Consider the following 12804-nt stretch of genomic DNA (forward strand, 5'->3'; position numbering starts at 1 on the left):
TCCATCCCCATTAGTTTTTTACTATACAAAGCATTTATTTCTTCATCTGTGATCGGTTGACTCCGATTGGGTTTATTTCCTTTTCCTTTAGATTTTAAATCTTTTTGCTTAGCCCGAAGAGCTTCCCTTGCAAATGCAAAATTTGTCTCTGTTCATTTCATGATTGTACTTGCATATTTCTTGATTTTAAGGAAGAGATCAATGGAGCTGATGATGCTTCTTAAGCTGTTCGGTTCAAACTGAGATCCATCTTTTCTCCTAACACTGAGTAAAAAACAAGCCAGGTGCTGATCCAATTCAGATGGGTGTATCTTGTCTAACTTTCTGAATTCATGTTTTGACTGCAAGAATTCTGTCAATGGCCTTACATCAGAAAGTGTCTTTTTTAAAGTGTTTGCAGTCTGCTTACTTTCTATAAATTTCAGTATATCATCAGGCTCATGGTGTACAAATCTGTCTTCCCTGACACAATGATCATTTTCATTTACAAATGTCTCAGACATATCTCTATCAAACTCTCCAATTAACTCACATTTTAGCATATTAAATGTTACTTCATCATCTTTCTCTTTATCTGATGTCATTGTTTTCTTTTTTCCACAGAGTTGCAGTGTATTATTTTTGCCAGAGGGAGAGACTGGAAACATCAGTGTTGACAGAGATGGCAGCAGACGACACAGGGTGGAGCTCAATAATATTTATTTCCTAAATTGAATATTGTTGGGTTTTTTGGTATAAAAATGTTAGTTTCTATAAAAATATTTTACAAGAAAATCATTATCTTGCTATTTTTTCCTTTAAATGTAATATTACAAGAAATTCATATCCACGTTTAGAGAGTATAATAGCTATAAAAAACATCTTCATTATGCGTATTCATACGCCATGGGCAAATCTCAGTTTGATATACCAATACTATTGGTATATCAAGTTGCTTTATACCAACACTTCAAATGTCATGTTATTTTAAATGGATGAGGTATAAATATGTCTAAGAGTGTATGCTCTTAAATATATAGATATATTGTTATGAGTATGCTCTTAAAATAAGTAACAGAACAGACTGAAGACAACAAGCTTTGTAAAATTAGACAAATATTTTATTTCCCTCGAATACAAAGTGAACAAATAGGGAAAAAAGAATTTACTGTTTTGCAAAAAAACAACAAAACAAAATCAAAGAATTAAAAAATAGAAGTCCTAGTAATAAAATGTCCTGAATGAAACTGAGTTATAGTCCCCATGAAATCCGAAATTAAAAGCGATGACGTCTCTAATATCCTTCAAAGTGCAGACGTGTCAACAGTCCCTTGTTGAATCACAGAAAACATTAGTTAAAGTCTGAATTTAGTATAAATTCTAGTTGTCTTTATCCGAGAATTCTGTCAGAACACTTTTGTATTTCCAGAGATAAAATCACTTAAATCAATAATTCAAAAAATGAAAATTTTGCCCAAACTGGTCAAAAAATAACAAAACTTAATGTGCTAGGTGTTAGAGCACAGCTGATAGAAATTTTGACAGTCACAAGATAATATAGTTATCTGTTTGACCTCAATTTACAAATTATCATTTTCCAAAAACAACCTATACCTATCGGAAAATAATTTTCTAGCATCATTTAATCACCTTTGTTTATTTAAAACATACTAGTCTATAAAATTCACTTTAGTTTCTCCAAAACTCGGTTCCAAATCAGCATGTTTACATAAAGGAAATAAAAGAAATAAAAAAAGTTAACCAGGTCAAACAGATTTGAACTCAGTTTAGGACAATCTCATGTCCAGTAAGCAAGGTTACATTACAAATAACATGCAATTGAATAAAAATTAAAAAAATAACAGACAAGTAATTAAATTAAATATATATACACATTATTAAATCAACAACACCAACACGTAGAATGTTTGACCGGTTTCGCTTTATTGCTTCATCAGACTAAATATTCAAACTGAATTCAATATCATTGCTTACGTCATGAAATACATTCTGTTTCTAAGTTATCTAAATTTTGAAAAAGAAAAAAAAAACATAAAAAGGATCATCAACTAAATGTAATAGACCTAGATGTTCGCACTGTTTTTTTTATTAATGAAAATACTTCTTGCTATGCGTTGTAATACTAATTGCGCAACATCAGATGTTATTTGTTTGATCATATGCCAAAAATGTGGCATCCACTGTATTGGACAAACCAGTTAACAAATATCTAAACGTATGAACCAACATAGATCAGACAAACAGTTATATCGTTCAATCACTTTCATCTCATGTTGCCGCACATTGTAACAAGAGTTCCCATATTTTGCAAGATTTCTCCTTTCAACCTATTGTTATTGCTAATTCTGAGATGGAACGTCTGCTAAAGAAAACCTATTGGATTCACCGTCTTAATACAGTATATTCTAAAGATCTAAATTTTAAACGTCTATACGACATTTATTTATCAGTTTATTTTTAATTATGTCCAGTGTTCACAATTAGTTAAGAATATTTTTTTATTATTCTAATTTACAGAATAACTTCGCTAGTGAAAATATTAACTAATATCAACCAAATAATTTTAATTATTCTTTAAAAACAAAAGGTTTATTTTATTTATTTCTTAATATATTATAATTAACTATTTATAAAATGCTTGATTATAAGTATTATGCACGCCATATTTTTATATACATTGAGTCAACATGAAATATTGAACATTCGTCAATAATACATCAAAATGTAATATTTTATTAATATTGTTTGTTTTTTTAAAAAATTATTATTGTATATTTGTATTGTTTTATTTTTTTTAAATGTGCATTTTACATAATTAAAATATTAATAAAACTATTTCTCTTAGTATTCATAACCTATATACATCATCATAATCATCATCATTCCAGTTGTCTGTTAAACCAAGCAAGCAGCTTCCTCCATTCCTTTCGATTTTCATTCTTTCGCAGTGCGTTGCTCAATGTTAAGCCTGTCCACTCTCGAATAGTATCTTCCTACCTCTTTCTTTGTCTGCCTCTCTTTCTTATATATATATAACATTATTCAATGACACTTTTCACGAGCGTGCAATAAAAGCATTAAATGTCAAATTAAATGCATGGGTATGTCTACAAATTTGAGATCATTGGTATTTGGACCATGAGTGCATCAATGAATATTTCGAATGATGCTATTCTTGGCCGAATAATTTCAATATTGTCGTCACAGAATACCAATTATAAAAATGATCAAATACTGTTGTAGTATATTTTACATATGACATCACATTTTACGAATATTCCGTGTTAAATTCACTGTACATTTTGAAGTTTATAAATGGTAGAAGATGCATTGTAGCATTAATGTATAATGTGTTGTTCATTTGTGACGATTGTTCATGTATTATTTCGATGGACTAGGTTGAGAAGTCATTTAGGCAAACTCTCAGCATCATCAATGCATCCAATGAGAGCCAAGTACAACAACCAAAATGATAGTACAGATGTTATTCACTGAAGCTGAGCTAACGTTGCATTTAGTTTCCGTTTGGTTCGCTACTGTTTGATCTTCATCGTAACCCTGGAAACTCCAGTGTCCACACTTGGGGAAATTTTTGGGTGGCTTCGGCATCTCGTTTAGTTCTCCAACCTGGATAATTAATCCCATGCCTATTTCCACGTGGAACTCTATGTGGCAGTGGAAAAACCAGAAACCTGCAGGAATAAAACATCTCATTTCGCAAGTTGTAGTACTCGAAGTGACCATCGATTTGTATGTATGCACTATTGACTTCAGATGATTTTGAATAAAAGGGTCACATAACTATTGCTATATAATTCTCCCCGTAAATTGCCATACGATGTGAGTCCATGAATATTATAATTATTTATTTGCATTGGCCGTCAGTACAATAATTTTGTAATTTGTTTTATCCTAAATAGTTTTACAGAGAAATGTTTTTTTAAAAAAAAATATTTATGCACCTCAGAAAAATATACACATTATTTCTTTGCACATATTTATCTTTAATTGTTTATACACAGACAAAAAATATATGAAAAACACAGATAACACATTAATTTATGTAGTAATCGAAATACTGTATCCTGTATTTTTACTTGATTGTACCCTTTCTTCTTGGTTCGAACGTACAATGGTATGAAGCAGTGTGCTAAAAAAAATTACATCTTACACGAGTAGTGAATAGGGATAGTATAGCGACAATGGGAATTAGCATTAAAAACACCCTTGGGAACATATAGCGACAATGGAAATTTAACATGGAGAAAAATCGTGGGAACATATAGCGACAAGGGAAATTAACATGGGAATAAATCGTGGGACTGTTGAGCGACAAGGGAATTGAATATGGAGAAAAATCGTGGGACTGTTTAGCGACAAGGGAATTTGAATATGGGATTTTTTTTTTTTTAAATTTAAATTTTAAAAAAGGGTAGGCAATTGAAAGGCTATCTCTTTTCGAGAAATATGGCTGGCCCTGAAAAGGGCCTTTGGGTTTTCTTCTTCTTCTTCTAATTTCTTCTAATTTCTTCTTTTCCTCCACCAAGTTCTTATTTTATCTCCTACACTCTTCTTCTCTTTCTTTTTTTTCTTCTCCTCCTCTTCTTTCTTCTTCTCTTCCTCCTCTTCTTTCTTCTTCTTTTCATTTTCTTCTTCTTTTTCAATTTTTTCGTTCCAATTGCGTATTCTTATTCTTTCCTCTTCATCCTCCTTCTCCTCCTTGATCTCTTTCATGACACCACTAATCTTGTCCTTTGCTTTCCTTAAGTTATTAATTTCCATCTTCACACGATGGGGACTATAGGAATAATGGTCTTCAACCAGTCTTAATAGCATCTGTTCCATTATTCCTAAGTTGTCTAAAACGTCTTGCAAGGTTTGTATTTTGTCGATTTGGTTTGACGCCATCTTCTTTTTATTCTTTGCAGAATGGTTTGAACAACGAACACTATGGGTTCTTATAGTGAAAGCGCGTACGTGAAGGAAAACATCCCCCTAATAACATAAATTTGATCTTACCTAGATCATGACTAACATCGCGCGGACGTGAAGGAAAACATCCCCACTTTTCTCATTTCGTATAATATAACCCAAACTATACTCTCCACATACGCTAAGAAACAATAAAGAAACCCATAATCTACTATTCACGCAAACTTACTTTATTAGTTACTAACACAAACACAAACACACAATCACATACACTTTCACTATTAATAAAGAGTTAGTGTTTATATTCACACTACTCTACCTACACACATTGGCTAATCGATCGTTATTTCTTTTCTAGAGTATTGGGTAGCCCTGAAAAGGGCTGTTTTGTTTGGAACTTCATGGACACCTGGTTAATGGTGGCACCTTCCAGGCCTGGCGCCACATACACATCTTATCCCCCAGTTACTTTTTACCTTTTGGGGGGAGAGAGCAGAGGCAGGATATGTCGCTTCAGAATCCCAATTTTCGCTCTCTGGGATTTTGAAATTTCTTCTCTCCTTTTCCTCCTCCTCCTCTTCTTTGTTTCTTCTTTCCTCTTTATATCTTCTTTCTTCTTCTTTATATCTTCTCTCCTCCTCTTCTTTGTTTCTTCTTTCCTCCTCTCTTATTCTTCCCTCCTCGACAATGGCTTCCGCGGCCAGTTCATTTAATATGCGCCTGGCATATTCCAGATGCACATGAAGCTCCAACAGTTTCTCCAGTCTCGTGTTCATTTTTGGTGTTGATCAATCAACAAGGGTAGCTGGACTGCCGAACGAGTTTCAATTTATAGTGAAAGCGCGGACGTGATGGAAAACATCCCCTAATAACATAAAATTGATCTTACCTAGATCATGACCAAAATCAACGCGCGGACCTAAAAGAAACACTCACTCACTTTTTTATGTTACCCATCACTTCAATAGACTATCCACATACGCAAGGCAATCCAATCTAACCCCAAATATACACCTCAAACACCAAAAAACAAACATCATTTTAATCTACTATCTATACCAACTTACTTAACCACTTACAAACACAAACACACAAACACATACCCTCTCATTTTTTAAAAAGAGTTAGTGTTTATATTCACACTACTCTACCTACACACATTGGCAAATCGATCGTTATTTCTTTTCTAGAGTATTGGGTAGCCCTGAAAAGGGCTGTTTTTTTTGTTTTGCTATGGCATTCTTTTTTAGTTTCTAAGAATGCGATGTCCTCTGAGGATAGACTTTCTGGCGATAGGTCTGCTTCTTCGGAAAGAGAAGAAGAATTCTTTGGTGTCGATACGACAATCGACAAAGCCTCTGTCAGCTTCAGGTTGCTGCTGCTGCTGTTGTTGCTGCTGTTGCTGCTGTCTCTGAAGTCTGTACTTCTCTGTCCATTCTTCTTTGTCCCTGTTCATTTCTTCTCTGAAGAGCTCTTCTATCAGGTCTTCAGTGATTTTTAACATTCTCACGTTCTCTATTTCTTCTGGTTTCGGTATCAGACTGTGTCTGACCCTATGCAGATTCACGTAGGCTTCGTTGAGCTTAGCTAGTTTGGAGCACATCTTCTTAGGAGGATGAGTCGACAATGGATGGCTAGACTGGGAACAACCCGGTTCTTAAAGTTAAAGCGCGGACGTGAAGGAAAACATCCCCCACACGGTTTTCGAGCCCAACGTTCATGAGAGGGATAGTAAGAAATGAAAGAGCATCAATCCAACATTCTTATAGCTAAACAAAAGACAAAGGCATTTTTTTCTAAACACAACATTTTTTATTCAAAAATCACTTAACACTAAACAACAACATTTTTAACAATAATCCAACACTATAACATCAAACAATTTTTTTCAAATCACAAACATTTTTTCTTCAAATACAATCTACTTTGAACAAGGCTGACAACGTTGTGAATGAAATTGTGATTTCCACTGTTGGAAATCATTAGGCCATTGATGGACACTACGTTTCCTAGCTTGAGACAAAAGATAAGCATAATGGTCACAAAACCATCGATCTACTTTCACATCGTTTCTAGCAGAAGAACGAGGATCAAAATGAGTCACTAAATGTTCTAAGGAATAGCCCAGGCTGCGATGATGCAGAAAATACACACAGTACTGTCCACACACCAAGGAATCTGTGCCTTGTAATTTCACGTTATTGAATCGGGTGGTTTGAGCATTTCTTCTCATAAAGTCGATGATATCGTCTTCCAAAGGGGGCAATCCGTACGAATCGAAATATTCCACACAGCCTTCTTGAGGAAAGTAGACGGCTACCCAGTGGGTTCCTGGGAGATGACTGTCGTCCGTGTTGATCACGTAAGCTTGATGGTCTTTAGGTTTGCGATGAGGGAGTTCATCTTTAGCACAGACGACAGGATTCCAAGAAGCCGTATACGAACTGTGGTTCAAAAGGTAATAAAGTTCCCAGGTATCCATTTGTGTTGTTTTCTTCTTCACAGGTAATAATAAGTCGTCAATTCGATCCTGACTTTTTGCTTGAAAATGTCTGACGAATAAACGGTTATTCGTTCTGTTTCCTCACTCTGATTCAGGAGAGCTTCGATACGATGGATCTCTTGAGTGGTTAATGGTGGACAAGAATGTTCACGCAAGTCTTTATACCACTGGTGCAACACGTCTTTGTTCGAGATGAGACTCCAAGCTTCGTCCAGATACTCGTCCAATTTTTCTTCTTGACTCAACATTAGGCATTTATCGTGTTGAATTTGACTGGGATGATCGTTTTGACATCCATAACAATTTTTCTTGATCAATTCCGTCATTTTATCGACCAAGTGTTTGGCAAAACAGGAGACTAAATGCGCTTCTTGTTCTGGCCATCGGGACTTCATCATGATCACTTCTTCTTCTTTTTCCACGGTCTCCTTACATTCCATGTCCAAAGTTTCTCCACTAGGTAAAGAGGGATAACAGTCTTCCATGGCTTCTAGTAATCTAGAATGACTTCTCTCAAACTATTGATTTCTATGGTATTATCAAATTCGGCATACAGGATGACGTTCACCGTTACATCAGGGTCTCGGTTTGCAAACTGAATTTCCACACGAATTTGGCCGGATTTTATAGGGTGGAAATGTCCCTCGTCGCTGCCTTGGTCTGGAGTGAAATCGAAAGCCCACAAAGCATAGCCTCCTCCGTAATCTTCGTACGTAATGCCGTGACTGGTGTTGGTTCCTAACTGTCCGGTGGCTTCGTACAGGGACAAGTACGATCTCAAGTAATTCATCTTTGTGGGATCAAAGTTAGGTTCGAAAGGTCGGGTACACAAGGTCTTGCCATCGCGACTGACTTCGATCTTGGACACGCCAAAGTGTTGAAAGTAGAAAGGATTTTTTTCGACAGCTCCGTTGAAGGCTGTATTCTCGACGATACCAACGATTAAACGTTTGGGTAGCTGTCCTTGGAACAGATGATCTTCGATCATGGATCGCTGTCCCTTGGGAATGGTGAACGTTTTCACTTCCACGCGTCGTATGGGATACTTGGCGGTCGTTCTGCACAACGTCTGACTGATGTCGTTTCCTACTTTAGGTAACACTTCCACACGGCGTACGTAGAGCCTGGCTTCCTCGATGACAGTTTTGCAAACAGTAGTACCTATCAAATGGAAAGCGGCACTGCTACGATTCAGTCTCAGGCGAACATTCACCCCGTTTAGCAAATATTTCTCTTGCAACCACATGTCCAGATGTAAACGATCCATCAGTTCTAAACTTTGTCCGTTTTTGATTTTGTCTCTTCGTTCTACAAATCCGTCATTGTTTGGTGTTTTGCTTGCATCAGTTTCGAATCTTTCAAACTGGCCTGCTTCGTCAGCTTCCCATAGCACACAGGCATTGAGATGAGTGTTCTTGGCATCTATTCCGTACGTCAAGAGATTTTCCAGGTACGCTCGATAAGGGTAAGTATCCATGCTGCTGCTGACCAGTTTGTTGTTCAAGTACAAGTCCACTCCGCTAAACAAGGAATGCATGAAATTGTTGACGGGAGCTATTACCTCATCGCCATCTAGGGTCGAATTGTCCTCATCGACAACTTTGACTTTCAAGTACAAGTAACTGCTATTCAGATCGATGTAATCTTCGGGCTGTCCTTTGATTTCAAACTCGATGGGAGCTGAGTCTGTCAATGAGGAGACGGGGTGAAATTCCACCCACTGGGATTCTTGCATCGTCATCATGGTGGGGGGCATGGCAAACAGATCCAGTTCCGTCTTGGAACAGGCGCATGACTCTCGGTGCATCATTTTTTTGTTCTGTTCTTTCTCAATAATCGAAAACGTCTAAGTCTCGAACGGTTCTTCTTTTCTTGGCCTTTCTCGCTTGAAGTCTGGTGAAAGGGTGTTTTCTTCGTCGTCTCTTTCTGCCTTGTCCTTGCTGAATGCCTGACTCGGTAGCGTGCACGGCATTTATAGGTGTGTCTCGTCGGCCCAAAATGTCTTTGCCCGTTTGCAGCAAGACATTTTTGCCTGCCCTCATGAAGGCTTCTTTAGGGTTTTGTTTGTCGATGATAACATTTTGGAGAAATTCTTTGCCTTGTGTCAGTGCCGCATCTTTCAAGGCGTGCAATCCGCGTGTCACCATCGGTTTCAACACCGGAGCCACCGAACGAAAGACCGATTTTAACATGTCTCCTAAACCGTGTCCTCGCTGTCGAGCAACCCCTCGGTACACTGGATACATGACTTACTTACGAGTCGTGAGAAAACCGTTTTCGAAAATGGAGTTTCACTGTGACTTTTCCTTTGGTGAATGGAATATTTTGTCCCAGATCTCCTTTTATAGCAATGTTGACCGTGTCCAAATACGACTTACTGACAGGCAAATAGTGAGGATGGACAAATTCGCGGTGGACGTGGTAAGTGTTTCCACCTTCCTCGTCAGCGTTCGTGGCAGAATCCACTTTGAAAGGAATGACACGCAGTAACGGTACGGAGGTGTGTCCCACCACGTTGTACTCCACCACATCGGAATACACGAACATCAAATTCAGTACTTGGTTCAGTTCTACCGGGGCACGAAATAACTTGCTAAAAGACTCGTTGTCGTAAACGATGGGTAATTCGTTTTTCTTGAGCATGGCCTTTCTCATGTCCATGTCTCCGCCCAACATGTCAAACAATTCAGGACAAAATAAAATGGACACGATTTTACTTCGTTCAAATTTCATCAAGAAGCGACGAGCTGCTTTGTGGTACTCCATGGTGACATTTTTGTTGACATGCTCCAAAGCTTTCAGAAACACGACATTAAACCTGGAGGTTATGGTGCTGACCAAATGTTGACCACTAAAATAATAGCCTGGGGGAATGAACAAGTGATAGGTGGTGTACTTTTGTGTACGGGTTTTCTTGTCATATTTGACATTGCTATCCATCCACTGTTGCATTTGCTCGTCATGAACTTCCACATCAAAAAAATTTTGATTGGGAAGGACATTGAGGACTTGGGTCGGGTGAATCATTTCTACTAAAGCCACTTCCCAATGGGCTTCGTGATCTAAGGGGATGGCCTGAGGTAATTTGGCCGTGTAACAGCACAACGTGTTGTTGGGAAACACCTCCATGGAACTGTCACTGGGTAAAGTTAAGTAAAATTGGTTTTGGTGACTCATAATTCCAGAGTTCTGTGGCTGTCCGAGGGGATATTACTGGACGTCAGAGGCGTGTCTCCGTCTAAAATGGGGTTCTGGTTGTGATTGAAGTGGTGACTGGCACTGGCACTGGACACAAGGTTCCCGGGGTTCCCGTTCGAGGTGAATTTCAGGGAGGGATTAGGAAGCAGGTAACCGATGCAACTGCTCAATAAAATGGTCCACAATTGTTTGTCTCCTTGTTGCAAACTCAAATTGGCGATGGCTGCCCCGATGACACAATACACCACGAAGATTTGGCAGAAAAAGACGATTTGCGTTTTAGGCACACGTTCTCCACACCACACCCACAAGGGTTGTTTTTGTAAATCTTGCACAGAAGAACTAGGGGAAGGAGGAGTGGTCGACGTAGCTGCGTCTGCTGTGTGAAAAGGCATGATGGTCACTTCTTTTTATAGTCGATGACTTGCGAAGCGTCGATCCAAGAATCGAAACTGCGTGGATATCCTTTCCAACGTACTTTGACTTCTTTGACACGTCGTTTGCCCACTTTACGGGTTCTGCGTTCGAGAATGCTTTCGATGTCGTACACGTCGTCTTCTTTTTTGGTCACACGTTGTAACTCGGGCAAATAAAACGTTCCTTTGAGCACTTCTCCGTTCATGTCTTCCAATTTATAGACGGCAGGATGACGGCCATGCACTCGTCCAGTGACGCGAAACAATTCGGTCGTCCAGTTAGGTAAGTAACCTTTGTCGAAAGTGCGTTTGGTTTTGCCAATGCGCACCCAATCTCCTACGGCCAACTCTCCACTTTTCTTGGGGACAGCCCTCGTCGGGGACGTACCAAACAGGCGCTCAAACACCAACACTTCGTTCTCGGGAGTCACGTCTTGCGGGGCACGTCCGATGCTTCGATGGTAAGATTGGTTGTACGCTTGCACCAGGTGTGGTAAGATGTCGATGTACTTCAGAGTGTGGTGATGCGTAAAATATTTCCACATGCGTTCTTTCAAAGTGCGTTGAAAACGTTCCACGATGCTGGCTTTGGTTTCGGGATTCTCGGTGGTAAAAAAATGAATGTCACGTTTCTTTAATTCTTTTTGGAAAGCTTGGTTCAGAAATTCGGTGCCTTTGTCCGTTTGCCATCGAAGAGGGCGACGACCGCTTTGTTTCAACACCCGCTGCAGGGCTCGCACTAACTCGCTGCTCGATTTGGAAGTCAAAGGCACGACCCAGGCAAATTTGGAAAAGACGTCGATGACACAAAACAAATATTTGTAGCCACGATTGTAGCTGGCCAAATGAGAGACATCGGCTAAATCGGCTTGCCATTGATGATCGATGCCTTCCACTCGGGTGCGACTTCTGGCAAACTTGCGTCGAATGGGTTTGTGTAAAGTGTAGGTAGCTTGTTCTTGTAACCATCGTTGCACTTGAGGTAAACGGAGACTTTTCAGTCGCGTTTTGGCAGCACGATACAATTTTTGAACTCCTGCGTAACCTGCAGGATGCGAGGGATCGTAGTAAATGCTAGCTAAGACTTTTTCCATTTTTTGTGTTGATTGGTGTCTTAATAAGGCACCCACTCTTGGAAGAGGCTACTCTTTTTCTCTTGGGGTATTTTCTTGGATTGCAAGGCTTTGCGTGTGCGGCCAGCAATAGGTGTCGAAGAGGAGGAGGATGTCTGAGCAGGGGATATCGGTTCTTGTTTCACTTCTGTCTTCACTTCTGTCTTCACTTTCTTTTTCTCTTGTGAGGAAGAAGGGGTGGCCATCATCTTTTTAATCCATCCAATTCTGGAGGTAGGTGGTGTTGTTAACTTGCGTACTTTTTCTGCTGGAGTTTGAAACCCTTCTTCTTCTTCTTTTCCTTTTTCTGTCTTGGTCACGGGTACTGGTGGTACTGGTACTGGTACTGGTACTGGTGATGGTGCTGGACTTTTCATCAAGGTCTTAAAATCTTTCAGAGTGGGTAAAGCTGTTTCGTCTAAAGCTTTCTGGTGAAAGAGTTGCAGTCTTTGCAAGAGTTGACCGTACTTTTGCGATTTTTCTGTTTCGGACAAATCTTGGCGATCCATCAAGGATTGCAATTCGTGTTGTAACTGGGACATCTCGCTCAAATTGGGATTGGGAGGTAAATGCGGGGTGCGTTGTTCTTGCCACCGATGGTATTCCATCCATCGTTTGTAAGGTACTAAAGCTAGTTTTCGTC

The 12804-nt window shown here is 39.0% G+C and overlaps 1 protein-coding gene across 1 annotated transcript in view; it reads right to left on the minus strand.

Annotated features, from left to right (window-relative positions):
- Window positions 1-652: 652 nt before the first annotated feature.
- The window catches only part of LOC149797461 (multicopper oxidase 3-like), a 70548-nt gene continuing 58396 nt past the window's right edge, over window positions 653-12804 (minus strand). Inside the window, exon 10 of the mRNA XM_089962271.1 lies at window positions 653-3692. Coding sequence (XP_089818397.1) covers window positions 3433-3692 — 260 coding nt within the window. The 3' untranslated portion in view covers window positions 653-3432. The remainder of the gene's footprint in view (window positions 3693-12804) is intronic.

Source organism: Sinohyriopsis cumingii, chromosome 6 (genome assembly GCF_028554795.1).
Source record: "Sinohyriopsis cumingii isolate HCF-2022 chromosome 6, ASM2855479v2, whole genome shotgun sequence".
Classification (NCBI taxonomy): Eukaryota; Metazoa; Mollusca; class Bivalvia; order Unionida; family Unionidae; genus Sinohyriopsis; species Sinohyriopsis cumingii.